The sequence below is a fragment of the Equus asinus genome, chromosome 4 (assembly GCF_041296235.1).
Source record: "Equus asinus isolate D_3611 breed Donkey chromosome 4, EquAss-T2T_v2, whole genome shotgun sequence".
In the NCBI taxonomy this organism is placed as follows: Eukaryota; Metazoa; Chordata; class Mammalia; order Perissodactyla; family Equidae; genus Equus; species Equus asinus.
The window spans coordinates 40,090,683-40,116,936 of NC_091793.1; the positions used below are offsets into that span (position 1 = coordinate 40,090,683).

Genomic DNA, 26,254 nt, shown 5'->3' on the forward strand with positions numbered 1-26,254 from the left:
AGAAAAGGGTCATAACCAAGCACTTTGAATTCGCTGTTAACAACTTGGAAAAAAAGATCCTACATCTAGCCTGTCTCTTGAGACAAATATGGAGAAGCCAGGAGCAGTTACAAACTGCCAGCTTTACTGAGTCATGTTTCTGACTAAAACCGCGTTATGAAATGGAAAGAATGACAAATCTTGGGTTTATCACCACAGGCCACAGCTTCGGCTCCCTAAATTTATGGATCTGAGCATAAAAATAGCAAACACTGTTTTGTGAGACGGATGTGGGACGACAACGACCGCAGAAAGAACTTGCCAAAGCTGGGAACTCTTGTTATTTACCTAAAACAAATCCTAACTGTGCAAACAGGCACACCCTCTCATGCCTCCGGGCGGGAACGGCGAGGTGGGGTGAATCCAGAACAATAACAAGGTTAACATTTCGCTGAAAAGACGAGCCCCAGCCCGGAGAGCGCACACTGCGCCAGACGCCCTCGGTTAACGGGGTCGCTCTGCTCCGACGGTAGGCGCGCACCGAGCTCCAGTTCATCTCACCACAGACACCAGGCACCTGGGGGACGCCAAGCCACCTCCAGCCTCCGCGAAGGACCCACCAAGAGGGGTCCCCGGCCGCGGGAGAACCCGTCCGGGGGTTGACTCGCGAGGCCAGCCCCGGGCGCCGCAGGCGACGGGAGATGTGGGGCCGCGACCCCTGCTTCGCCTGGAGCGGGGAGCCCCAGGGTCGCCCACCGCACGTCTGCTGCCCCCGCGGCCTCTCGCGCCGGCTAGGGCGGAGGCGGGCCGGCCCCCACGCCGGCGGCTCTCACTGACCTGGAGAGGTGCTTCAGGATCTGTTTCTTGATAAGCCCAGCCATGGTGCCGGGGCGGGAGGCGCCGCGCTCTCGCCGCGTTCCTCACGGCCTCCTCTCCCGTGGCCGTCTCCTCTTTGTCCGGGTTACCCCGGCCGGAGGAGAGGCGCCTGAGCGCTCACGTCCGGGAGAGACCTGGGGCCCCGGCCGAGGCCACAGCCGCCGCCGCTGCCGCCGAGGATCCCGAGCATCGCGCTCAGGACACCGCGGCCACCGCCGGCGCCATCTTGGCCGCAGCATCACCTAAGAGACCGGGGGAGGGCGGGCGCGGGGCGGGACGACGCAGGCTCCGGGCAGGCGCGGGAGGGGCGCGCCCCGCCGCTTCTGCCCGGGGCTCCGGAGGCGCAGTCCTCTGCCCTGGCGGTCCTGGTAGCTTTAACTCCCAATCACAGAAACTCGGGCTTTAGTCCTCCCCCGCGACCTTCTGGTCGTGTTCCTCCTCTAACACTGAATCCTTCCACCTCCCCTTCTTTATTTCATTTCCTAGGAATTTACTTCACAAACTGCTCGGCTTGCTTTGCTCTATTCTTCATATTCTTTCCTCAGTTTCTTCTCCTTTGCTAAAATATTCTGCTTTCCTTCGGCTAAATGCTGTAATTTAATGTTTCCTCTGGCTATTCCAATCCTAAGGGAAGGACAAGTTGACAACGTGTCTATTTTTTAAATAGAGTCCCTGAGAATTAGAAGGTCTAAATTCAGTTCCTGGCGCTAGTGTTTTCTAGCTGTGTTAACCTGGAGGAAATAATTTCCTTACTTTTGGCCTCAGTTTAATCATCTATAAAATAGGTTAATGATATCAGCCTTACCCATCTCACTAGGGTGTTGTATCTAAAGAAATAAGGATGTAAATGTTCACTTAAAACTTTCTGTAGAAAGGAAGGAAATTGCTGAAATGGCGAGCAAAACTGTTACAGTTGTGCACCTCCACCCCACCCAGCCCCAAACCGCCTTTCTTCACAGGTGAAAATGACCACCTAGTGATGTCTAAGAGAGGAAAAGAAATTATACTGCCTCTGAGGAATGTATCAGGAGATGTGTGGGTACGTCGCGGGGAGGGCCCGGGAATAGTTTACACATAATCCAACAACAGCCAAGCCCTAAGCCCTCCTCAAGGAAGAGAAAGGTACATGTGAGTTGACTATTTACTCACTTAACGTTTATCATGCACTGTAAACTAGGCACTGTTCAAGTATCTAGGGTTGCCTAAACGAGAACAAAAATCTGTTCCTTTCATCAAAGAGTTAACAGCCCAGCATGGAAGGTAGATTGTTAGTGCTTTGTCATTAGACTCTGGTTCAAGTGCTTGCTCAGCCACTTTGTGGCTCTGTAAATTTAGGCAAGTTATTTAATCTCTGTCTGCCGCAGTTACCTCATCTATTGGAGATAATAGTAGTTAGGTCAGAATTTTGTGAGAACCAAATGATATTATGCATATAAAGTTTTCGTAGATGTCTAGCACGTGGCAAACTCTTAATAAATGCTGTTATTATCACTAGTAGTATTGAAAACAGAAGCAAAGTGCTATGAGAACACAAAGGAAGGAGTGATTCATTCTGTCTCGTTAAGTCAGAGATGGATTTACAACGGTGATACTACTTCAAAGATAAGAATAAGTCGGCTTAATATGTTAAAAGAACTGATCCTGAAGTCAACGGCTTGGATTTGAAACCTAGCTCTGCGGATTTTTAGCCATGTCATCATAGGAAAAGTAGTGAACCTCTGGAGCCCTATGAGGTTGTTGTGAGGATTAATCAAGCTATTGAAGGTAAAGTACTCAGTGCTAGACACAATAGACTGGTTGCTATTATTATTAATTCGCTAGGCAGAAAAGGATGTTTGAGGCAGGTGGAACCCAATTTTCAAAAAGGACAGAAGTGTCAGTGTCAAAGTTCACGGATTCTAAATGGCAAGTGGCCTAATGTGGCTAGAACAAAACATGAATTCCTTTTCAAAGTAATAAGTATCAAAGAACACCACAGGTTAATAATTGTAGTTATAGAATCTTATTGAGAAAATACGTGGTAATGATTTCAATTTTACTCTGGCTGGATTAAGAGAACACCTAATGTCATAAAACCACCATAAATTCAGTGTTTTAAATTAGTTTACATTTTTGTTAATTGCTTTTTAATTATCAAAGTATAATTTTCAAAAAGTTAAAAACGTGACTGTCATACAAATATATAATGAATGTTCATCAAAGATTTATTAACAAATTAATGCAAGAACCAACAAGATAGGGTGTAAAGCTAGTTCACTCATTATTATGACAAATAAATCTGTTGCACATGTTCATTATGTATTTATATCAGTCATATTTTTAACTCTTTTAAAATTATACATTGCCAAAAGTACATGTCCATATGTTAGAGGTAATACTTATATACCTGAGATTATTGTGCTAAACCTGGGAGAGGAGAGTGTATGGTGTGAAGGTGAATAGTGTCTGAACTTTTACTGAGAAGTCTGTACTGAAGCTGGCTCATACTAGCTCATGCAAACCAACTGTGTGCATCTCTTCCCAGCTCTGTGTTTGGTGTTTGGTGACTTCAGGATAGCTTGAAATCAGCCACGGTGACAGTATTACACCACAGAAGGTAGTAAACACTACAAATCAGGGCTTTTTCCTGGAGATCTTGTTAAACATTTACCAGTACACACTGTAAGATGGGTTTTAGGACAATGAGATTGCAAATATATGGACATTATTTCACAGGCAATGTTAAACCATGGAAGACTTCCATGGTGAGTGAATTTAGGGAGGATGGTCAAATTTCTGATTTAGAAAAATACTTGCTGCTAATTATGCTGGCAGTACAGAGGGCAGTTCATAATGAGAAGAGAATGGAGGCAGGAGGGGCATTGAGAAGGCAGTGGCATTATTTCGGGGGAGAAATAATGCAGTATGAGTAGAAATGAAAGAAGGTCAAGGACAGACTCCAGAGATTTTCAGGGACTGGGGTTGAAGGTAATTGAGATTTCTAGCTTGAGGCCCTGGGTAGATATTGAGGGGCACACCACTAATTGAGATAAGTAATATAGCTGGAACCAGCAGTTTTGGAGATAAGATTCAGTTCTGGATTTGTTGCCTTTAAGGTTATCTCACAATGTCTGGTTAGAAACATTCAGATTATAGTTAGGGGTGGAAATTCTGCTTTAGGATTTATCAGTATTTAATGAGAGCTGAGGCCAACAACAAAAATGACCTTGAATGAGGAGCATGTAAGTTGAGAAAAGCAAAAAGAGAAGCTTCAATGACAAAGGGTAATGATAAATGATAACCAGAAGGAGAGACAGGATTGAAAGAGCATATACATATTTTTGTGTGTGTAAGAAAGATGGTCCCTGAGCTAACATCCATGCCAGTCTTCCTCTACTTCATATATGGGACGCCAACACAGCATGGCTTGATGAGAAGTGTGTAAATCCGTGCCTGGGATCTGAACCTACAAACCCCAAGCAGCTGAAACGGAGAATACGAACTTAACCACTAGACCACCAGGCTGGCCCCCTGAAAAAGCATATTTTAAAAGATGAGAGATAAATAGAAATGATGCCTGCTCTATGATGTAAGATTTATAAAATATTCTTTCCATGTTTGGAGTAAGGGGTCTTACCAATTTGATATTAAGTTAGAGAAAACAGAATGACTAAAATTGGAAATAATTAACTTTGGACATTCAATGATTTTTTGAAACGAAAGGATATTGACATCAATAGAATAGAGTGCCTGACTTGAAGGAGTTTGCCATGTATCCAAGTTAACAGAGAAGGATCATGTAAGAGGATGATGATGATGGTGATGATGATGATGATGATAACTACAACCAGGTACTTGACTGTTATCATTTACTTTTCATAAAACAATTATGCATTGGGGTGTTATTAATATTATCCCATTTTACAGATGAGGAAATTAAGGCGTGCAGAGGTTAACTAACCTGTCCAACCCGACTAGTGGCAGAGCCAGGATTTGCCCTAGAATTTTCTTTTTGGTGAGGAAGATTGGCCCTGAGCTAACATCTGTGCCTATCTTCCTCTATTTTGTGTGTGGGATGCTGCTACAGCATGGCTTGATGAGTGGTGCATAGGTCCACACCCAGGATCCAAACCCAGGGCCCAGGGCCTCCAAAGTGGGGCCCACAAACTTAACTACTATGCCACTAGCCGGCCACTGACCTACAAATTTGAATGCAAAGACATCACTCTTAACCACTATCTCTTTGATTTCAATAATAGTACCTACTTAATAAATTGTAAAGATTAAATTAGTTAATATATGTAAAGCTCTTAGAACGGTTAACCTACATGCATTAAGTAAGCGCTGTGTAAGTATTAACCATTATTATCTTCATCGCCCAAGGTTACACAGCCATTTTATGGCAGAGTCCAGATTCCAATCCAAAATTCATTCTCTTAACCATTATGATACAGGAGTCAGCCCTAGTAAGATTTCAAGAAGCCTTTTTAGATAAGAAGTAGCTCCGTCGTAAAGAACAAGTAGGGGAAGAGTGTGAGAGTGAGTGAAAAAGCAAGGCAGCTGATGCAACAGCATATTTGTATTTCAGGGTGGTTGGGTCCTACAGTCACACGGGCAGTTGCGGGGACTGAGGCTGAAGAGACCTCATATCCAGTTCCATGCTGCGTATGGTTTTGCACTTTATTCTTCAAGAAATGTCACTGTCTGAACAATATTACTCCAATACATACACATACAAACAAAGCTGGTTCGCTACATGGGTTGGAAGAAACTTGCAGGAGTGAGTCAATCTGCGAAGTAAAAAACACATCCGCAATGGGCGAAAAAGCACTTAACAGTTTACACTCTTGTTGGACCTCGCCACGACGTGTACGGGTTACACTTGGAAGCAAGGCACAACTCTCCCTGACAGCCAGGGCGGCAGTGCAGTGTCTGGCTTCCGGCGTCCTCCGTTGCTATGGGAGACCGGAAGCGCCCTTAGGCCCCCCTCTTGCGAACCATAGAGTGCCGGAAAAAGCGTGAGTAGAAGGGTTGGGAAGAGAAAGCAGCGGTGGTGTGTTTTGGGCAAAAATGACGACGTTAGTCCTGGATAACGGAGCCTACAACGCCAAAATTGGTTACAGCCATGAAAATGTCTCGTAAGTGTTTGCTTCAAGGGGACAAGGCGTCTATGCCTAGTGGTTTCACATGCTACCCTTCATCTTGGGACATCGATAAATTGCAAACGCCCCCGCGCGGCCCTAACCTGAGCCAGAGGGATGCTCTTGTAGGAGTTGGGTGGTTAGCGTGCTTTGAAGGGGGATTTTGGTGTTAATTTTGGGCTGTGTGGTCCCGGAAGTGGGACGTGTGTTTTGTTTCGTAACAGGAAATAGCTCAGGAAAATAGTTTTCTAGAGAAGCAGTTCCTGATAGAGGGTCGCACAGTTCATGAACCCTCAGGAATCGTGGGCAACACTTTGTGTATATGCATTTTCTTGGGGACGCGGTTATAGCTTTCGTCAGATCGTTAAAAGGTTCTGTGATTTTAAAAAAAGTGTAAAAACCACTGTCCTAGTGGCTGGAGACTGAAGGCTTGATGCGTAAGCCTTTTGAAGTGTTCATTGAGTGACCTGGTTGATTGGAGTCTATTAAACAGAAATACTACAGTGGCATTCATAATATATGTATGTTTGAATAAAGAATAAGTTGATTTAGGACCAGCCTGGGTGGCCTAGTGTTCAAGTTCGCCGCGCCCCGCTTAGGCGGCCCGGTTTCCTTCCTGGGCGCCGACGTACACCACTTGTATGTCAAGTGATCATGCTGTTGCAGCAGCTCTTATACAGAAAGAAGGTTGGCAGTGGATATTAGCTGGGGCGAATCTTCCTCAGGAAAAAAAAAAAAGAATAGGCAGATTTAAAGTCATGCTTTTCTTCTATCATATTCACAGAGGATTTAGTTTTTTCTTTTCCTTTTTCCCTACTTTCCTTTTTCTTCTCTTTTTTAAGAGGACAAGCGAACTGTAGGAATGTAAATTGTTACAGTCCTCTGGAAAACGTTTTGGCAATGTGTGTCATTGTTCTTATTCTTTGACACAGCAATTATCAGATAGCTAAGGAATAAATTAGAGGTATTTGATAAAAGTACAGAATGCTCTATATTATTTATTAGATACTGTGTATGGTAGCAAAAAAAAAAGTGGAAGCAAGCTAAATAATCAAGAATAGAAATTGAGTAAAATTATAATACAACCAGAAGATTGACTGCAACGCAGCTTTTGAAAATCATGTCCTCAAAGAATATTGAAACCTATGGAGAATATTACAGCATCATAAGCGAAGTAAGCAGGTATAAAACATTTTTACAGTATTATCCTAATATCTTCTCTCTTTGTGTGTATACACACACACAAACACACACACACACCCCTATCCATATGTTCATGTGTGTCCGATTGATGATGGCTGTAGTTTGCCTTCCTGACCAGACTGTATAAGCTCATGGTGGGCAGCAGCCGTATTTAAAACTATTACCTACTTCTGTACCCTATAGCATCTTGCTGATTGAAAATCTTTGAATTCATGGAAACTTAATTTTATAGCCAGAATTTTGAACTTGTAAATTTTTTACCAGAATTGTAGTAAGAATTTCTGCATCAATGCCAGGAAGACCAGGAACTTTACCTAAGGCCCGGCTCTCATCTGTGCAGTGGCAGAACCAATACCCACCTGTAAGGATTTCTTAAGGATTATTTGAGAAAGATAAAAAGTCTAGTATAGAATCTGGTACATACTAGAACTTTAAAAGAAAAAAGACATTTTTTATTATTTGAAGACAGAATGAGAAACACTGGTTTTGGATATTTTTTGACATTGAGGGTGGTGATTAAGTAAATGTATTTTTAGGAACTAAGTATTTAGGGGATAATTATATTATTTGTTTCTTTGTTTGTAGAGTTATTCCTAACTGTCAGTTCAGGTCAAAAACGGCACGTCTTAAAACTTTTACTGCCAACCAGATAGATGAAATAAAGGACCCTTCTGGACTCTTTTACATTCTTCCTTTTCAGAAGGTAATTCAACTGTGTGTTATTTCTAGCATTACAGACCTAAATGTAAAGATAATTTTTAAATGTATATGTAAGATTTTGTACATATGAAAATATTTTTAGATCTCTGAGAAAGTTATTTAAATTTTAAATAAGATCTTATTAAAACCAAAAATTGAAATTAAATTGTCTTCTTAAAAGTAAATGACCTTGGTTTAGCTATTGATTGTGGGTACTAAATTTTACTTGTTGATGTTAAAGCTAAATGAGATGAACACATTAAAGAAAATAAGTATAGAGAGATATCTACATATGGTATGTTTTTTGAACCCTTGACATTTTGATATTGTTTATTTGTAATTTTTTGAACTTTTAAAAAGAGAAAAACATACCGACACAATTGGTTTGAAATTCAAATAGCATTAGACTGGTGAAGGTAACCATAAGGAGGTAGAAATAAGTGATTTAGAATATATTAATCTGACTTTGTAAAAGTGTTCAAATACTTTTGATAATTTATGAAAAAATTTTTTAGGGCTACTTGGTGAATTGGGATGTTCAAAGACAAGTATGGGATTACCTTTTTGGAAAAGAAATGTATCAGGTAACAAATTGGAGTATGTATTCAAATTTCTATTTCCACACCTTATTCAAATGAAAAATTAGAGAACTTATATTTTAAGATTTATAAACTTTGAATATGTTTCTAGTATATATTTAAATCAGTTAATATACTGTGCTAAGCTTTGATTTTCTAAATAAAGTGCAAGTGAATAGAATTTCCATGTTGAAGTGGAATTTGAGGTTTGGTCTATATGAGTCTATATGAAACTCAAGATTAAAATTTTCAGATTTCTGCTATTGTTTGACCAGTTCACTATATTATTTTAATTTTCACAAAACATCTTTGTCTACATATCTGAATATGTGAATATTACAATATGAGAATTTTGTGCTTTTAATGTCTGTAGTGTGACTTTAGGTATACTGAGAGAATGTTCAAATTTTAATGCTTCTTAAAAGTCTGTGGGAGAGAATTATGTAAATATTAAATATCCTACAGCTTCTTGCCTGTTAACTTTTAAAAACAAAATAACAGCCCCATTCATTACTTTTGCCTAATTAGTTTAAACAATTTGACAGAACCATTTTGTTAATGATACCATTAAGAGAGTTAAAATCCAGGGGCTGGCCTGGTGGGGCAGTGGTTAAGTGCGCATGTTCTTCTTCGGCGGCCTGGGGTTCGTGGCGGCCTGGGGTTCGTCGCTTTGGATCCTGGGTGTGGACATGGCACCACTTGGCAAGCCATGCTGTGGTAGGTGTCCCACATATAAAATAGAGAAAGACGGCCATGGATGTTAGCTCAGGGCCAGTCTTCCTCAAAAAAAAAAAAAAGAGTTAAAATCTGGGGCTGGTTTAGTGGCCAATTAGTTAAATTTCCATGCTCCGCTTTGGTTGCCCAGGGTTTCGCTGGTTCAGATCCTGGGAGTGAACCTAGCACAACTCGTCAATCCATGCTGAGACGGCGTCCCACATAGCAGAACTAAAAGGACCTGGTGGAATATACAACAGTATACTGGGTGGCTTTGGGGAGAAGAAGAATAAAAAAAGATTGGCAACAGATGTTAGCTCAGGGCCAGTCTTTAACAACAACAAAAAAAGAGTTAAAGTCAAATAATAGTTAAAGTGCATGAATTCTGTAACCAGACTTCCTGAGTTCAAATCCTAGCTATGTCACTAACTAATTATATGAACCTTAGTAACTAATTCAACTCTTCTGTGCCTCAGTTTGCTTACCTGTTAAATGGGGATAATAATAAGACCTATCTCTTAGGATTATTGTGAGGATTAAATGTTTGTTTAATATATGTAAAACAAGTATTTAGAATTATAAATACAAAGTTATAAAACTGGGATTTTTTTTTCATAGGTGGATTTTTTAGATACTAATATTATTATCACAGAACCATACTTTAACTTCACTTCAATTCAAGAATCAATGAATGAAATCCTATTTGAAGAATACCAGTTTCAAGCAGTATTAAGAGTAAATGGTGAGTTAAAGTTTTGATTGAAATTGAATTATGTGAATATGGATATGAATAGCCTAAAGAAACACTTACAATCCAAGAATATTGGGTGACATTCTTTTAGATTTGAAGGAAATAAAACATAGAATTTAAAAACTAGATGGACCTTTAGAGATTATCTAGTCAGACTTCTCTCACCTTGTTTTTTTCCTAATGTATTTCTCTAATGAAGTTACTAGCCACATATTTCTAATCTCTGAAAGATTGTTTCTGAAGTAGTTATCTTTTCTGTCACTGATGTGTTTGCTATTGTTATTATTGATTGAAATAATGTTAATAGCTCAGGCTGCCAATATGAGGAAAGGCAATCTGTAAATATCATTTACAAATAAGTTTATTCAAGGCTAGAATTACATTACATGACTTTATAATGAAAGTATTCAAATATTTAGTTTGAGGAATTTAAGTCTATATAAGTCACAATATAATATAATGGTTAAGAGCACAGTCTCCAGAATAATCTCAACCAAGGGCGATTTTGCTCCTCAGGGGACATTTAGCAAAGTCTGGAGGCACTTTTGGTTGTCACAACTGGGAGGGTGCTGCTGGCATCTAGTGAGTAGAGGACACAGATGCTGCTAGACATCTTAGAGTGCACAGGAAAGCCACCAAAATAAGGAATTATCTAGCTCAAAATGTCAGTAGTTCAAGGTTGATAAACCCTGCTCTAGCGTCACACAGGCTAGGTTTGAATCCTGGCTCTGTTACTTTCTAATTGTGTGACATTGGGCACGTAATTTAACTTATCTGTGTTTCAGTTTCTTCATCTGTAAAATGGGATGATGAGAAAACACACACTCATGGAGTTCAGAATAGTGCCTAGCGTGTAATAAATGCTCAATAAAATTATGTTTTTAAAATAAATATAATGAACTATGAAATGAATATTTACCTTTAAAAATTGATCACAGATTTTTTTTTACTGTATTTACCACAAAAATGTGATGGTTTAAAGTTTAAACACTGCAAGGAGCTTGTGACGGAATTATGGATAGTGCTTTAAATTAACATTTTTCTTGTAAATAAAGCTTTTGTGCTTATAAATAAAGTTTTGTGCTTTTGTGCTTGCCTTAGTCTGCTACCTTTCTTTATTGCTTTAAATTAATTATACTTTCATTTAATGTGTTTAATCCCTTATCTTTTTTTTTTAACAGCTGGGGCTCTCAGCGCACATAGATATTTCCGAGATAATCCATCCGAATTGTGCTGTATCATTGTAGATAGTGGATATTCCTTTACACATATAGTTCCTTATTGTAGAAGTAAAAAGAAAAAGGAAGCAATTATTCGGTGAGTTGCATTTAATTTTCATGTTGTTTCTTAGGATAAAACTGAAGGAAATGTGTGATAAACTGAACCAAATTTGAATTCTCCCTTTTTAGGATAAATGTGGGAGGAAAACTTCTAACCAATCATCTAAAGGAGATCATATCTTACAGGTAATACTTAGCCTTGATTCTTTGGGAGGATAGGGTACTGGTGATGAACTTTTTAAAGTAATGTAAAATTATTTCTTACCTTTAGCTGTACTTTCGGGGGGCAATTCTATATTATTGCTTAAAAAACTGTATCACATATATAAATACTAATGATGTTCAAATTGAAAAGCTTCCTAACATATAATATGTTAGTGTCCTCCAAAAGACATTTCTAAATTCTAGGGAGTTTAATTTACTAATAACATTTTAAAAATTATAAATGTTGTTGTACATGCACATTGAAAAGCAAATTAAAAATGCATATAAAGGAATAAAGATCTAAAAGGAAAATAAATCTCTGCCTCCCCTTTCAGTCTCTCATGTCAGTTCCACTCCATACAAAGTATAAGATTTGAACTATATCTTTTATTTTTTAATCTCTATAAGCCTTAATAATTTATTGATATTTCTTTTTCTGGATTAACCAATATTATTGACTGTCCACTATTAAAGGATCAGGAATTACTGTACTTACCCACCTCCCAACTCTTCTTTCTTCTCCTAAATTTTATTTATGCTATCATTTTTAATTTTATTGTGTTTAAAACACAAATTAAATTCTTAAATCTCAATATCTTGCTACATTAACTTTGGTCAGTATGATAGTCTCAATATCTCTCAGCTCCCCTCTGTGTTATATTTGAAAATAAGTGAGTCCTCATTTCCTTCTACCTTTCCTTCCTCCTTTTTCTCCTTCTGCCTTACATATCATTACTTTTAGTTAACAGCTTTATTGAGATATAATTCTCATATTGTACAATTCACTTATTTACAGTATACAGTTTCGATGGTTTTTAGTATATGCATTCATCATCACAATCAATTTTAGAACATTTCATTATCCCAAAAACAAACCCACTTACCTTAGCCATCACTCCCCAGTCCTTATGCCACCCAGCTCTAGTACATTTAAAAAATTTGTTTTATTTTGAAATAATTATAGAGTCAGGAAGTTGCAAGAATAGTGCATAGAGCCCTATGTACCCTTAGTGACATCTTATATAACTAGTACAATATCAAAATGATAAAATTGATACTGGTACAGTATTGTTAACTAGGCTACAGATCATATGCAGTTTTTACCATTTTTTTACATGCATTTATGTGTGTGTAGTTCTTTGCTATTTTATCCCATGTATAGAGCCTGTGCACTTAATCATTCCTCCACGCTGAATGAAAAAAATTGGTATATTTTAAAAAGCAAGGCTGTTGAAGTTTAACTTGAAGAGAACAAACTGGCAAGAATACCTAGAAATATTTATGAAAAAGAATAATAGTGAAAGCAGACTTTCTCCAGTAGATGGTAAAACATTTTTAAATTGTAATAAGGTAATCTTTTTATGAAGATTAAGTAATGGATCAGTGAGACTGAATAGTTAATCCTGAATCAACCATTATATGTAAAAGAAAAATACTAATATATACTAAAGGAAGCATCAGAAAGCAATGAGGAGGGGACTAATTATTCAGAAAAGGATACAGGGAAAGTTGGCTGTTTGGAGAAAAGTTAAAATTTTACTTTGCCTCATACACTAAAGTTCAAATAGATTTAAGACTTAAATATAAAACTAAAACAACAACAAGAAAATATTTAACTGAGTTACTAAGCATAAAACAGTAGATGAAAAATAATACAGTAGAAAAAATAATAAAGGATAACTTCTATATGCAACTTTTTTTTATTTTAAAGATTGGCACCTGAGCTAACAACTGTTGCCAATCTTTTTTTTTTTTTCCCCTCTCCTGCTTTATCTCCCCAACCCCCCCAGTACATAGTTGTATATCTTAGTTGCAGGTCCTTCTAGTTGTGGGATGTGGGACGCCACCTCAACATGGCCTGACTAGCAAGGCCATGTCCGCGCCCAGGATCCGAACCCTGGGCCGCCACAGCGGAGCACGCGAACTTAACCACTTGGCCACGGAGCCGGCCCCATATATACAACTTTTTTTAAAAATAAACATTTATTGGGGCTGGCCCGGTGGCACAGCGGGTAAGTTCACACATTCTGCTTCAGCAGCCCAGGGTTTGCCAGTTCGGATCCTGAGTTCGGATCTATGCACTGCTTATCAAGCCATGCTGTGGCAGGCATCCCACATATAAAGTAGAGGAAGATGTGCACAGTTGTTAGCTCAGGGCCAGTCTTCCTCAGCAAAAAGAAGAGGATTGGCAGCAGATGTTAGCTTAGGGCTAATCTTCCTCAAAATAAAATAAATAAATAAATAAAAATAAATAAATTAAATAAATAAATAAATAAATAAAATAAATAATAAATAAAAAAGGAAAAAAACCCCATTTATTGAAGTAGAGCATAGAAAAACGTTTACAAACCTTGTATGTACACCTCAGTGAATTTTCAAAAAGTGAACATATCCAGGTAGTCAGAGCAGAGTTCAAGCAGACTCTTATCAGCACCCTAACCCCCCTTTTGTCTCCTAGTCTGGAAAACCAGTGACTTCAAACAGGATAGATTTTGTCAGCCTTTGTGTTTAACTACATAGAAATTTTAAACCTTATGTATCTCAAAAGCCTTTGCAAACAAAACTAAACATAAACCTGAGAAATAAACCTGGAACAAATATGAAACAAGGTTGTTATCTTTAATATATTAAGAGCTCTTACCAATCAATAAGAAAAACACCACCTTGGTATAAAATGTTTAGATAATTCTCAGAAAACACATGGTCAGTGGCACAGATAGATAAGCATTAGTAAGTTACATATAGTCAAAGCATATAAATGGATAAATGGATAATTCCCAGGCATAAAAAAATGTTGAACACCTGTAGTAATCACAGATTCACTTCACATATTTACTGAGCATTTATTTAGGAGCTTGGGATACATGACTTAACAAAACAGACAAGAATTCCTCATGGCACTTCCTAGTAGAGAAAATGCAAATTAAAATGTCATTTTTACAATCCAGATTTACAGGATTTTCTTCAAAAGATGATGTTGCAGATTTGTGATATGGATACTCTTATTTGCTGCTGATCAAAGCATAACTTGAAATAACTTTTCTAGTAAACAATTTGGCAAAATACCAAGAGACTAAAAGTATTTCATATTCTGTGTCCTCGAGTCCTAGAGTATGATTAAATAATTGAGCTAATCAGAGATACAGATAAAAATACCTATATTTCCTCGATTCTGAGTTGTACTTTTTTCACATTTTAACCTCTGAAATAGGAATGAATCCTCTAGTCATTGGTACCTTAGAACCGTCATAGTTTAAATAGCATTTTTTCTTCTCATTGGTGCAGTGGTGCATCTTAGAGAAGGTGAATTATGGTGTATAGGAAGATGCTTGTTACAACAAAAGCAAAAAGATAGAAACAATAATGTTTTTTGTTTATTGAATATAGGGACTATGCTAAACACTTTACATGTATGATTAGAATCATTTACTTCTTACAGCTGTGTTAAATCTGTGATCTTATTACCTTTTTAGAGCTGAAGAGATTGAGTCCTAAAGAAGTAACTTGGCTACTAAGTTGTGATTAAACCTAAGTCTCTGACTCCAAAGTCCGTATTTATAAACACACCAATATCTTTCTTCCCTGATCTAAACGTACAACATTAGGAACATCGAGAAATACGTTTTAATAGATCCCTCTGATTGAATATTATAGGGCAGTGAAAAATCATTTTTAATGAATATGTAATAGCCTAAGAAAATGTTCACGAGATAATGTTTAGTCTAAAACAAGAAGTAAACATGTAGTATATAATCTCTGTGCAGAGAAAATATTCAAAGGAAATAACCTCACATTTTTGCTTATTTTTTAAAACATCTTTGTTTTCTATATCAGGCCTATATTTTCTTTGATTGGCTCATCACATATTTATTAAGCTTCTACTATGTGTGCCAGGTACTGTGTGCTGACTCATAATACTTCTATAATCAGAAAAGAAAATGCAAACAGTTAAGGCATTTTAGCAAGATTCTATTCAGAATGATTGGAGAAAAAAGTTTGCTCTTTAATTGGATAAACCTTACCACTTAAAACCTCTTGTTTTCAATTTCCTTTTGTATACTGGACTAATATTTGCCCTCAGAGGGTTAACGTGGAACTTAAATAAGATAATGGAAATGAGAGTATTTCATAAGGTTAAAAATATTTTAAACATTCAAGAATTTAATGTTTAAAAAAATCAGTTACCTGAAAATTTAATTCCAGAAAAAATATTTTAAATGATAATTGTAAGTTATATTAAATTTTTTTCTATTTCAAATTTTACAATTTTTATTTCTGTTTAGACAGCTGCATGTTATGGATGAAACACATGTGATTAATCAAGTAAAAGAAGATGTATGCTATGTGTCTCAGGATTTTTATAAAGACATGGATATCGCAAAGTATGTATAATGGTAATCTAAGAATTAGAAAGTTGATTTGTGGGTAATGTTACACATAGTTAAAATATTTCATAAATCTCTATTTCGTTTTCCAGGTTGAAAGGAGAAGAAAATACAGTAATGATAGACTATGTTTTGCCTGACTTCAGTACAATTAAAAAGGGCTTTTGTAAGGTAATTTAAAAAATCCTCATTGACATTTCTTCAAGTGACCTCAATTCAGATTTGAAAAGCATCCCACTGGGATTGGTGGAGTCTTACAGAGTTGTTGACAACTGCCTTCCTGGTGGCCATTTCTCCAGGCACAAGTGTATAATTGAGTAATAAATATCTCACTGAAATTATTTAGATAAAGAAATATCACCCGAATGATAGCACATAGGACAAATCTGGAGATAAACAGTATCATTACCTAGATTATGGTTAACCCTATTCTGTTTACTTAAGAATTAGTTTAAATCTACTTTGAATGTGGTTATTTGCCTGTTGTGAAAATTATTGACATCGCTGATGCAGGGCCAAATTTTACTCGTTTGGTCTGATATGATTAGATTGTAGTTGAAAAGGGCAAAATCCAATGCACTTTCAAAGTGTGGAGAAGCAGTTTATCTTTTTTTTTTTTGAGGAAGATTAGCCCTGAGCTAACATCTGCTGCCAGTCCTCCTCTTTTTGCTAAGGAAGACTGGCCCTGAGCTAACATCCATGCCCATCTTCCTCTACTTTATATGTGGGATGCCTACTACAGCATGGCTTGCCAAGCGGTGCCATGTCTGCACCCGGGATCCAACCGGCGAAACCCTGGGCTGCTGCAGCGGAGTGCTTGAAGTTAACCATTCGGCCACGGGGCCCTCCCCCAAGCCTCTTTTTCATTAGGCACATTTGATCATCCTTATGTATTATAGCTGATTAAAACACTCCTGTGATATAAAACACCTTATGGAAGATTTACAGCACTCTGTAGAGTTAATGGTGGTAATCTGTGTATCTACAGGGATGGACCCTGAGTAAAGTCTCATTGATCCCCAGTTTCTCCAAACCTGACTGGTCATTGGAATCACCTGGGGTACTTGAAAAACAGTCTCTATCCATGTTCTCAGTTCCCGTCTCTGGAAATGCTAAGGGCTTCACTTTGAAAATTTAAATTTAATCTTAAAATCTCTTCCAGATGACTGAACTGTCAACTAGGTTTAGAAATCTTTCTCTTTTATAAAATGTTGTTCTCTCCTCCCCTGCAAATGACAACCTATCAGTTTATTGGATATTATCAAACGCTGCCAGTTTCCTCCTTACCAAATCATAATCCTTGTTTCTCAAATCTGCAGCTTGCGTAGTGAGCCAGTAGAGATGCGGTTATTCCCCTAGTTGACCATTGTTTCACTCATCATCTTTGGAGAAAAAAGGCAGAAGCCACGTAATGTTGTTTGCAGCTCTATTATTGGCCTTTGGCCTTATGGTCAGTATCTGGTTCTGGACCTCGCTTCATTAACTCAGTATAGACTCCTTGTTATTTGTGCACTTTAATATCAGTTGGGTGGACAGAGTCAGTTGGATTGGACTTTTGCCAGATGCTGGAATGTTACATTGAAAGTTTATTTCCAAAATAATGGTTTAATCTGTACTTTTTCAATTAATGTTAAAATTTATATTTTATTAATAATACATGTTAAATCATGCATATATTTTTATTTTTAAGATTTAGAAACAGTTATGTTTACTATATGTTAGGATTAGTCCTAAAATGTATTATTTTGAATTTAATAGTTGATTAACTTGTTTTTATTGTTGTGTGATATGTAACAACTTTGATGAGAGCTGATAAATATTTATGAAATTAGAAAAACAATACTACGTAAAATGAAAAAATTATATTTATTTAAGAGCCCTTATACTTAGGATATTGTTAAAACTTGGACTTAGTTTATTCAAGAATATTGTTAAATACTCTGGAAAAAGTTACAACCTTGATTTTCTAGTAGTGATGATAGTAATAATAATAAGGTCTATAATATCATAACTGATTACACTGGTAGAAATTCCAGTTTTATCTTTTATCAGCAAGAGGATGCCTACTAAAGTGTAATGTGCTTGGCTGACCTAAATTGAGAAAATTGCCATCATAATTAATGATTACCACTTTCTGCAGAGCTATTTTAATTTAAACTGATCATTTCTTTCATAGTACCAGAACAAAATTTATGAGGGCTGTGCAGTAATCATGGCCTACATTGACTCAACAGCAACTCCTAGCAGCCCTTCTAAATTCCTTCATTTGTCTATGTCTAAAACAAAAATCTTTTTGGAATTGTACTCTTAAAAACAGAACCTACTTGCAGTTCCAGATTACATATTAACGATTAATGGCTTTAGAGCTAACATTCAACAAGGATATCTAGTTCTTCTCTTTGCCCCAGTTAGATATTTTATCCTGGGAAATCCACATGACCCTCCTCTGTAAAATCAGGCCTGTGGACGAGATAATTTCTAATGTTTTGTTGACTGAAATTCTCCAAGTATGCATCTGTCTCAGGTTATTTTGAGTGTTGGCAAAATGAGTTATAGCCTTTAAACTCCAGCCAATATCACTTTTAAATGAATTTATATATTTATAGGAAATATTTTCCACTCTGCCTGAGAAGGAAGAGTACTTTGTGAAGTAGTAATGTTCTTCTCTTTGCTACTGTAACAATAGTCTAATTGGGTAAAAGTGATTTGTAGTTTTCCTTGTTCTTGCTAGAGTATTGTGAGTATTGTATAATTTCTGGACTTTTTATGTAAAAATGTTTCGAGCATGGAATTTTTAAGTGATACAAATCGTAATCATTCATATCCAGGTTGAGAGAGGCAATGTAGTGGAAGGAATATATTGTATGTGCTTTTGGTTATTAGATGAATGATCTTGAGTAAGTCATGTCACCTTGCCGAGCCCAAGTGCATCATTAATAAAAGGAAAATATGTCTTACTTTACAGGGTTATGTAAGAGTTCAGTGGAATAATGTATGTAAAATACCTAATACAATAAGTGGCACATTGTTGGCTTGCATGCTGTTACTCAAAAATTTATTGAATACTTATTGTGTACCTGGTACTGTGCTATGCTAGGTAGTGGATATGTGATGGCAAACAGTAAAGACTGTGAAGGATAATAGAGGGTGATAGCGAATAATGGAGATCTTCCTCTCTTTTTTGTTTTTTTTGTTGCTTGAGGAAGATTAGCCCTGAGCTAACATCTGTGCCAATCTTTAGAGGGACCTTTTATTTGGGAGTCAGAAAAAACCTCTCTGAGGAAGCTGAAGTCTGAACAGAGAATAGATGACTGATTATATTAAGGCATCTATAATATTCTTTATATATATTACTCTTTAATAAGTTAATATTTCTTTTATATATTTTAAGTTTTTTTAATACTTAAAGGATTGGGATATACTCTGTTATGGGAGGAAAACTGCAAATGTAAGTCAAATGAAATGAATGTCTATAACCAAATATAGAAGAGCTGATGATTGTTAGTAAAATTGAGAGGGACCATTATTTTAATGATGTGTAGAATGTTGTAGAAGAAAATTTTTTTCTCTGGCCCCTCAGAAACACATCTCACAGAATGGGCGGGTTAACAGAAAATAAATAGCAAGGGAATTTCAGTGATAAAGTCCATGTATTGGCTTAAGTCATTTGGAAACTGATTTTTGAATAGAGATTGAATAAGTAATAAAGAAATTTAGAGAGAGAGGTTTTTTTGCACAAGGGAACGGGGAAATCCTAATAGAATAAAGCCACAGTGTCCAATAAACATCTAAAATAGGGGAGTGAAAGTAGATAGGGTAGAAACATAAGACATGGTAAAGGTTTTATTTCTAATATATTTGTTCTCTAGAAACTCAGATCATTCTATTATTATAACTAGATCATGAAGTTCCCTCTCCTCTGTTATCCTTCCTTTCTGTTTTAAAATGTGTGGAATAAAGACAGATCATCTTTAGGGGAATAGCTATATTAGAGTCAGTAATTATTTATTTCTGTGGTTTAGGCAACAGGAAAGAAGACCACATTTTTCTAACTTCTGAGAATCTTGAAACCTCCAAGAACACAGTTAATATATTAGTATTACATATTACTAAATGTTATTAGTTATGTTAGCTGGATAATGTAGCTTAAACTTTTTATCTTGTTTTTCTTTAAGCCAAGGGAAGAGATGGTATTAAGTGGAAAATATAAATCTGGGGAACAGATTCTTCGTCTGGCCAATGAGAGATTTGCTGTTCCAGAAATACTCTTTAATCCTTCTGATATTGGCATTCAAGAAATGGGAATTCCAGAAGCTATTGTCTATTCAATTCAGAACTTACCTGAAGGTACATAGTTACAGTAAAGTATTAAGGAATAATGATATGTTTTAAGAAATTATAAGCTCTGTGAACCCTAGAGAAGTCATGTGTTCTTTCTAAATAATTTCAGGCAAATAGTGAGTCTGTTTTATTTGCAGAGATTTCCAGATCTCATAATGCGCTTGAGTAATTCTTACTTTATTGGTCCTAGATTGTAAATTTGATATAGGGAAAGTCATTATGGTCTATTTAAACTTGAAGAAATTCATCTCCATGAGTATTAAAAGCCATATCCATTTTAGAAAAGTTTTAATTTAACCCAAATTTGCACAGAATAGAAATTTCTAATTTAACAATTAGATGATTTTTGCTGTTGATGGGACTGGTTTGTTTTTTCTGTTATATTTGGAAGTCAGTTTTAATGAGGTTGAAGTATGGTGCTTCACAGTGATGTCTGAGTTCTCCTGAAGCATGACTTAACTAAATAATATTCTTGAGTTTTAAGTACTTTCATATCTTAAAGTGTCTTCCTAGTTCATAAGGAACAGACTAGGCATTGGAGAAAATCTAGCACATGCAATGTCCTTTCCTCTCATTTAAAAAAAAAGAATGAATGAACAAAGAAAGTTGCATCATGCCATCACCTTAATATAATTATTTCACAACTATTTTCATGTTAATGTTTCATATAAATTTCACATTTTATATAAAGTTGATGTCATGATGTATACAGCATTTTGTACTGCACTGCTCTAATGTCATGTCATGAGACTCAATGTCAATATAAGGGAACACTGTCCTCATTTTGTGAACAGATGCATTAGGTAGGATGGCCAGTATCTGTTAATTCTTCATAGATTTCCCAGTGATGCTTGGTAGGCTTTTAATACTGGCTCACTATATGGCACTTAATGTTTTCCATCATGTAACTTTAATGAGTATAGAACATAAGATCCTTGCTTTAAACATTATTATAGATTGTGAGTATTTTTCACAATCAAATGTAAGTATTGCACATAAATATATCTGTCTCAGATAACATGGAAATTTGGGCTCCCAAGTTAAAATGTCATTAACGACCTCTTTTTCAGCCTTAACACTAGGTCGTAATCTCAGCCTACAGAACAACCTCCTTCATTTTAGGAAGAACAATTATAATTTATCAAATTTCTGCTAGTGGAATGTTAACTCATTTATATATAGTTTACACGGGCATATAATAAGTAGCCAGTAGTTCAACCCCTTCACCTTAGCCTTTCTTTTAAAGATCTATGAGGTTATCCTTCACTCACATTGAACAATGTGTCTACTTGTGTAAACCATGACCTCGTTACAAAACCTTATAAATTATAATTTAATGGTTATAAAAAATTACATGGTTTCCCAACCAGTAACTGTAATCTAATTGCTCTTACCTAAGCCCTCATCCCCATCTTTCCAGAAAGATAAACAAACAGATTTTCTAATGCCTTTTTTCTTCCTCCTTTTTTTTTTCTTAAAGAAATGCAGCCGCATTTTTTTAAGAACATTGTTTTGACAGGAGGAAATTCCCTTTTCCCAGGATTTAGAGATCGAGTTTACTCGGAAGTGCGATGTCTCACTCCAACAGATTATGATGTTTCTGTTGTGCTGCCTGAAAAGTAAGTGTTGGCTGGAACACTTGGAACCTTGGAAAACATGGAAGTCATGTTGTTGATAAAGTGGTCCATATATAGGCAGATTTGAGTTTAAGGCCTAGTTTTGGCAGATTTACTTCACCTTTGGAATCCTCATTATCCTTTCCTCAAAAATTGAAATGACAAACCTTACGTTTCATTGGATTACATGGGATGAAATATGTAAAGTGCCAACCATAGTGGTACATAATAGGTGCTCAGTTAATATAAGATCACATCCATATAGTAAATCAGTCCTCATTCCTAAGAGATTTTTATAGTCAAAGCAGTCAGGTTATAATCTATTTGATTTATCTGAGATGTGTCATTTCTTGACAGTTCCTATTAAGAATAGAGATTTAAAAATTAAATCATTAAGATATGTCAGTTTATAAGTCGTTTTGGAATAATTTAAAATATTTTCAATGAACTTTTACATTGAACTGGTCTTTTAATTCTAAACTCTTTTATATCTACCCCCTATCCTGGTTTATGAGAAAAAGGTATCCTCATTTCTACTTTAGTGGTAAAAAAAAAATTAAGGTAGAATTTTAGAGCTGTAAGAAAGGCTTACAGATCATTCTGTTCAATGTTCTTACTTTGTAAATAAAGAAACAAGGGCTCATGATTTGGCAAAGACCTTACGGTGAGTTAATAGCAGTTACCAGACCAATACCCAGTTCTCTTTACCTTGAGTCAGGAGCTCTTACCAAATATATGTCTAATTAACACCCTCCCGCCCCAGTCTTAAGTGGCAGAGTTGCAAACAAGACCCCACATACCTGACTCTTAATTTTACAGTTTTGTTTTAAAGCTAAAGTAGAAGTTTTTCAAAATCAGAAGCAGTTAATAGAAGGCCCTCATCTGATCACTTAATTTTTATAGCTATCAGATAAAAGAATCAACAATCATTAGCTACTGAAATGATTTTTATCAGCATTAATGTTTATATACTCTTTAGATTATGAAGCATACTGGATTTTTATTGTGCTCTTTTTTTGTGTGTGTGAGGAAGATTGACCCTGAGCTAACATCCGTGCTCATCTTCCTCTACTTTATATGTGGGACGCCTGCCATGGCGTGGCTTGATAAATGGTGCGTAGGTCTGCACCTGGGCTCTGAACCAGCAAACCCAAGGCCTTCAAAGCTGAATGTGCGAACTTAACCTCTATGCCACTCAGCTGGCCCCTTTTTATCGTGCATTTTAAATATAAGCAAGTTATGCACACATTACAGGCCAAGGGATCCACAGAAAATAGTTTTTCTTCTTTTATTCATCAAATCTTTATTGCACATCTACTGCATATATATGTGTGTGTGTGTATATATATGATTTTTTTAAAGGTTAGGAAATGCAATTAATACAATAAGGAAAACATTAACTTTTTACTTTATCATTTTTCAGATTGGAAACTGAGTTGAGGGAGAGGAACGGTAGAAATAGAATTGAGTCATAACACAAAGTATAACCTTGGTTGTAGATAAAACTAAACTAAATGTTTTACCTGCTGTAATTTTACTTATTGTCTGTGTTCTACTTTGTAACTGTTTGTCATGCACTATGTTTTCTAAATGTTTCACTTATTGGAGGCAATAAAGTATAGTAGCAAAAGCACAGACTGTGAAAACAGTTCCAGGTTAATTCCTAGTTCCAGACTTAACCTCTCTGAAACTCATTTTCCAAATCTGTAAAATGAGAGTTATAATAGCCATTTCATGGGTTGCCGTGCACATAAGATGCCATATCTTTGTCATGTACAGAATTTAGACTTAGTTAAATTGTTTAGACACTTAGAAAGTGTTTTTCCTTTTATGCATTTTCGATCTGTTGCTTGTATTCATGTTTTTTATTAAAAGTAGAGGGTCCATAAATTGAGAGCACAGGGAAAAAAACAAAAGAACACTTGTCTTGTAGTGGTGACCAAGGTTCCTTTCTTTCTGTGTTTGCTTTACTCCTATGAAGCTTATGCTTATTTTCACACTTTAAATGATTTTCTTTTAAATCAGATTTAGTATAGATTGCCACATTTTAGTTACTAATTAATGTTTCTCACATTTAGTTCTGTAAAATCATTTGGGTTAATTTATTTTACCTTTATTTTTAGCCCTATTACTTATGCCTGGGAAGGTGGAAAATTGATATCAGAGAATGATGATTTTGAAGATATGGTGGTAACAAGAGAAGATTATGAAGAAAATGGACATAGCGTCTGTGAAGAGAAATTTGATATTTAAGAAACATTTCTGAATGAAAGTTTTGACTGGTTGTGACTGAAAGGTTTAATTTCAGTGTTCTTTTTAAAAAGAGTTAAGGACCTATATTACCTTTCATCCCAAGATAAAATCTTAAACTTATCTAAATACTTTGATCCATGGCTAATTTTCAAAGGTTTCTAGCTAGCTTATTAAGTAAACTGTAACTCAGCCCATATTTTCGTTTAGGAGCTAGACTACTATAACAATGCTTGTGCTGTTTCTGAGTAGGTCATCTTTCATTAGAAGGTGAAAGAGTGAATGTATGTTAAGTGTAATTGTTCATAGTTGAAAGCACAAACTTAACTGTTTCACTGGCCAATTTTCCTTAGAAGCTAGTTTTGTGTGACTATGACTAGGACTTGGCCAAAGTGTTTTCAAGCTGATATGATTTCTCTCTCTTTTAGAACTAAGTATTTTATTTTAAAATTGTCATTATTATTTATATATACTAAGGTTGGGAAGTCTAATCTTATGTGTTCTTTAATGTTTAATTTTTACTTAGAGTAAGTTTGAAAGAGTGGAGACTAAAGCCAATTTACTAAAGTGTTTTTGGTCACTATTGTTTGGCAGAAATATCTTATTTCACTCATAAAAATACTGTACCATTTTTTAGGATGAAAAGAGATTTGAAGTTGAGGTTGGTCAAAAACTCTTAAAACAAATGTTAGTATTTAGTTTAAAAATGCTTTTATTATCCACGGTAAGCTTATTAAGGTTAAAGACTACAGCTGTCCAGTTTAAGGAAACAGCTGACACTGACATTAATGAATGGATCAGATGAGTTTCTTTGATTGCAAACAATAGAAACTCATTTGGCTATCCTAAGCCAACCAAAATTTATCAGGACAGAGGACAGCTCATAAAATCTAAGAAAAAGCTGGACCAGTAGCCTTAGGAAGGATAAAACCCAGGATAACCTTAGGAACGTAAGTTATAGATACCGAGGGATGATCCTTATAGAGCCCTGCCATCAAAATATCTCAGTTTCCATATTTTCTATCTTATGTCATTGTACTCATGAATCAAATTCCTACCAGTCTCTTTACCTTAGTTAGGATCATACACCTACCCCCTGACTTCAGGGACTGACAGTCCTACTAGGGTAGCCTAGAGTGAAAGAAGGTAGTTTTCCAAAGGAAAATTAAGCTGAAGAGACAGCTGGTGGGCAGGGTGAAAGAGCTGTCCACTACAGTTCCATTTGGATTATATTGGGTTAGGGCCTGGTCAGTCCTTCCTAGACCTAAGCTGGTTATCATTACAGAGATGCAAATTGTGTGTGTGATATCCAGTTACTAGCAAATAATCCATGGGCAGTGTAGCAAAAAGACGCTGGTGGTATAAAATAGGTTTTTGCAGCCATACAGTGTGACAGTGCTAGAATTTCAAGGTGATGTGGTTGGAGGTATAAAGCTAAGTCCTCATTTAGAGGGCTTTCCATGACTTGTCATAAGTTCATCTTGGACAGGCAGAATACTATCACCACCAACCAGGGGGCTTTTCCTGTGAGGAGCTGGGGCATTTGTCAAAGCTGTATTCCCAAAACCTGCCCTAGCCTGAAGTCTCCTGTTATGGAGACTTCCAATTTCGAAACTTAATTTTGAAACTTTAACACCTAATTTTTAAACTTTATTGCTAGAGATGTTTTAATATTATACAGTAAATTGACTTAAAAGAGAACATTTAACATTAGCTCTAAATAATAACATTGTCTGAGGTGATGCATTAAAGATATCTATTATTTTAGAAAAACATTGATGATCCTAATTTGAGATTCACTAGAAGTAGAAAGAGAACTTAGCCACATTAGAGTTTATAATTTTTATTGCAAATTGCATGTGTGGAAGCAACATGTTCCAGTGTTGGTCATGCATAATATATACCTTAAGACAAAAGAGGAATAAGATTTACATCAATGAGTAATCAAGATAGAACAGTCCTCTCAAGGACTGTTCTCTCTTGGTTTTTGTTTTGTTTTTTGAGGAAGATTAGTCCTTAGCTAACATCTGCGGCCAATCCTCCTTTTTGCTGGGGAAGACTGGCCCTGAGCTAACATCCATGCCCATCTTCCTCTACTTCATATGTGGGATGCCTGCTACAGCATGGCTTGACAAATGGTGTGTAGGTCCACACCTGGGATCTGAACCAGCGAACCCCTGGCTGCCAAAGCAGAACGTGCAAACTTAACTGCTGGCCACCTGTCCTGCCCCAATCTCTCTTGGTTTTGAATTTCTTAA

At 36.4% G+C, this 26,254-nt stretch overlaps 2 protein-coding genes across 3 annotated transcripts in view; one reads left to right on the forward strand and one right to left on the reverse strand.

The window, feature by feature from the left end:
- Window positions 1–1,121, reverse strand: part of BLTP3B (bridge-like lipid transfer protein family member 3B) — an 87,364-nt gene extending 86,243 nt beyond the window's left edge. For both annotated transcript variants that reach the window (XM_014835022.3, XM_070507135.1), the window contains exon 1: window positions 817–1,121. In XM_014835022.3, the coding sequence (XP_014690508.1) occupies window positions 817–860 (44 nt within the window). In that variant the 5' untranslated portion in view covers window positions 861–1,121. The remainder of the gene's footprint in view (window positions 1–816) is intronic.
- A 4,691-nt stretch (window positions 1,122–5,812) lies between these two features.
- On the forward strand, window positions 5,813–24,579 carry ACTR6 (actin related protein 6). The gene is made up of 11 exons (XM_014835018.3): window positions 5,813–5,972; window positions 7,764–7,881; window positions 8,393–8,461; window positions 9,788–9,911; window positions 11,102–11,237; window positions 11,330–11,386; window positions 15,688–15,786; window positions 15,882–15,960; window positions 19,965–20,136; window positions 21,611–21,749; window positions 23,870–24,579. Exons 1-11 carry the CDS (start codon window positions 5,905–5,907, stop codon window positions 23,997–23,999), a joined length of 1,191 nt encoding a protein of 396 aa, XP_014690504.1. The 5' UTR covers window positions 5,813–5,904; the 3' UTR covers window positions 24,000–24,579.
- Window positions 24,580–26,254: the final 1,675 nt, after the last annotated feature.

Bases quoted from the DNA above. Each gene is read 5' to 3' on its own strand.
- ACTR6 (XM_014835018.3), top strand. From the start codon at position 5,905: ATGACGACGTTAGTCCTGGATAACGGAGCCTACAACGCCAAAATTGGT. The intron at 9,912-11,101 runs GTGAGTTAAAGT...TTTTTTTAACAG, and splicing joins AGCAGTATTAAGAGTAAATG to CTGGGGCTCTCAGCGCACAT. The intron at 11,387-15,687 runs GTAATACTTAGC...ATTTCTGTTTAG, and splicing joins AAGGAGATCATATCTTACAG to ACAGCTGCATGTTATGGATG.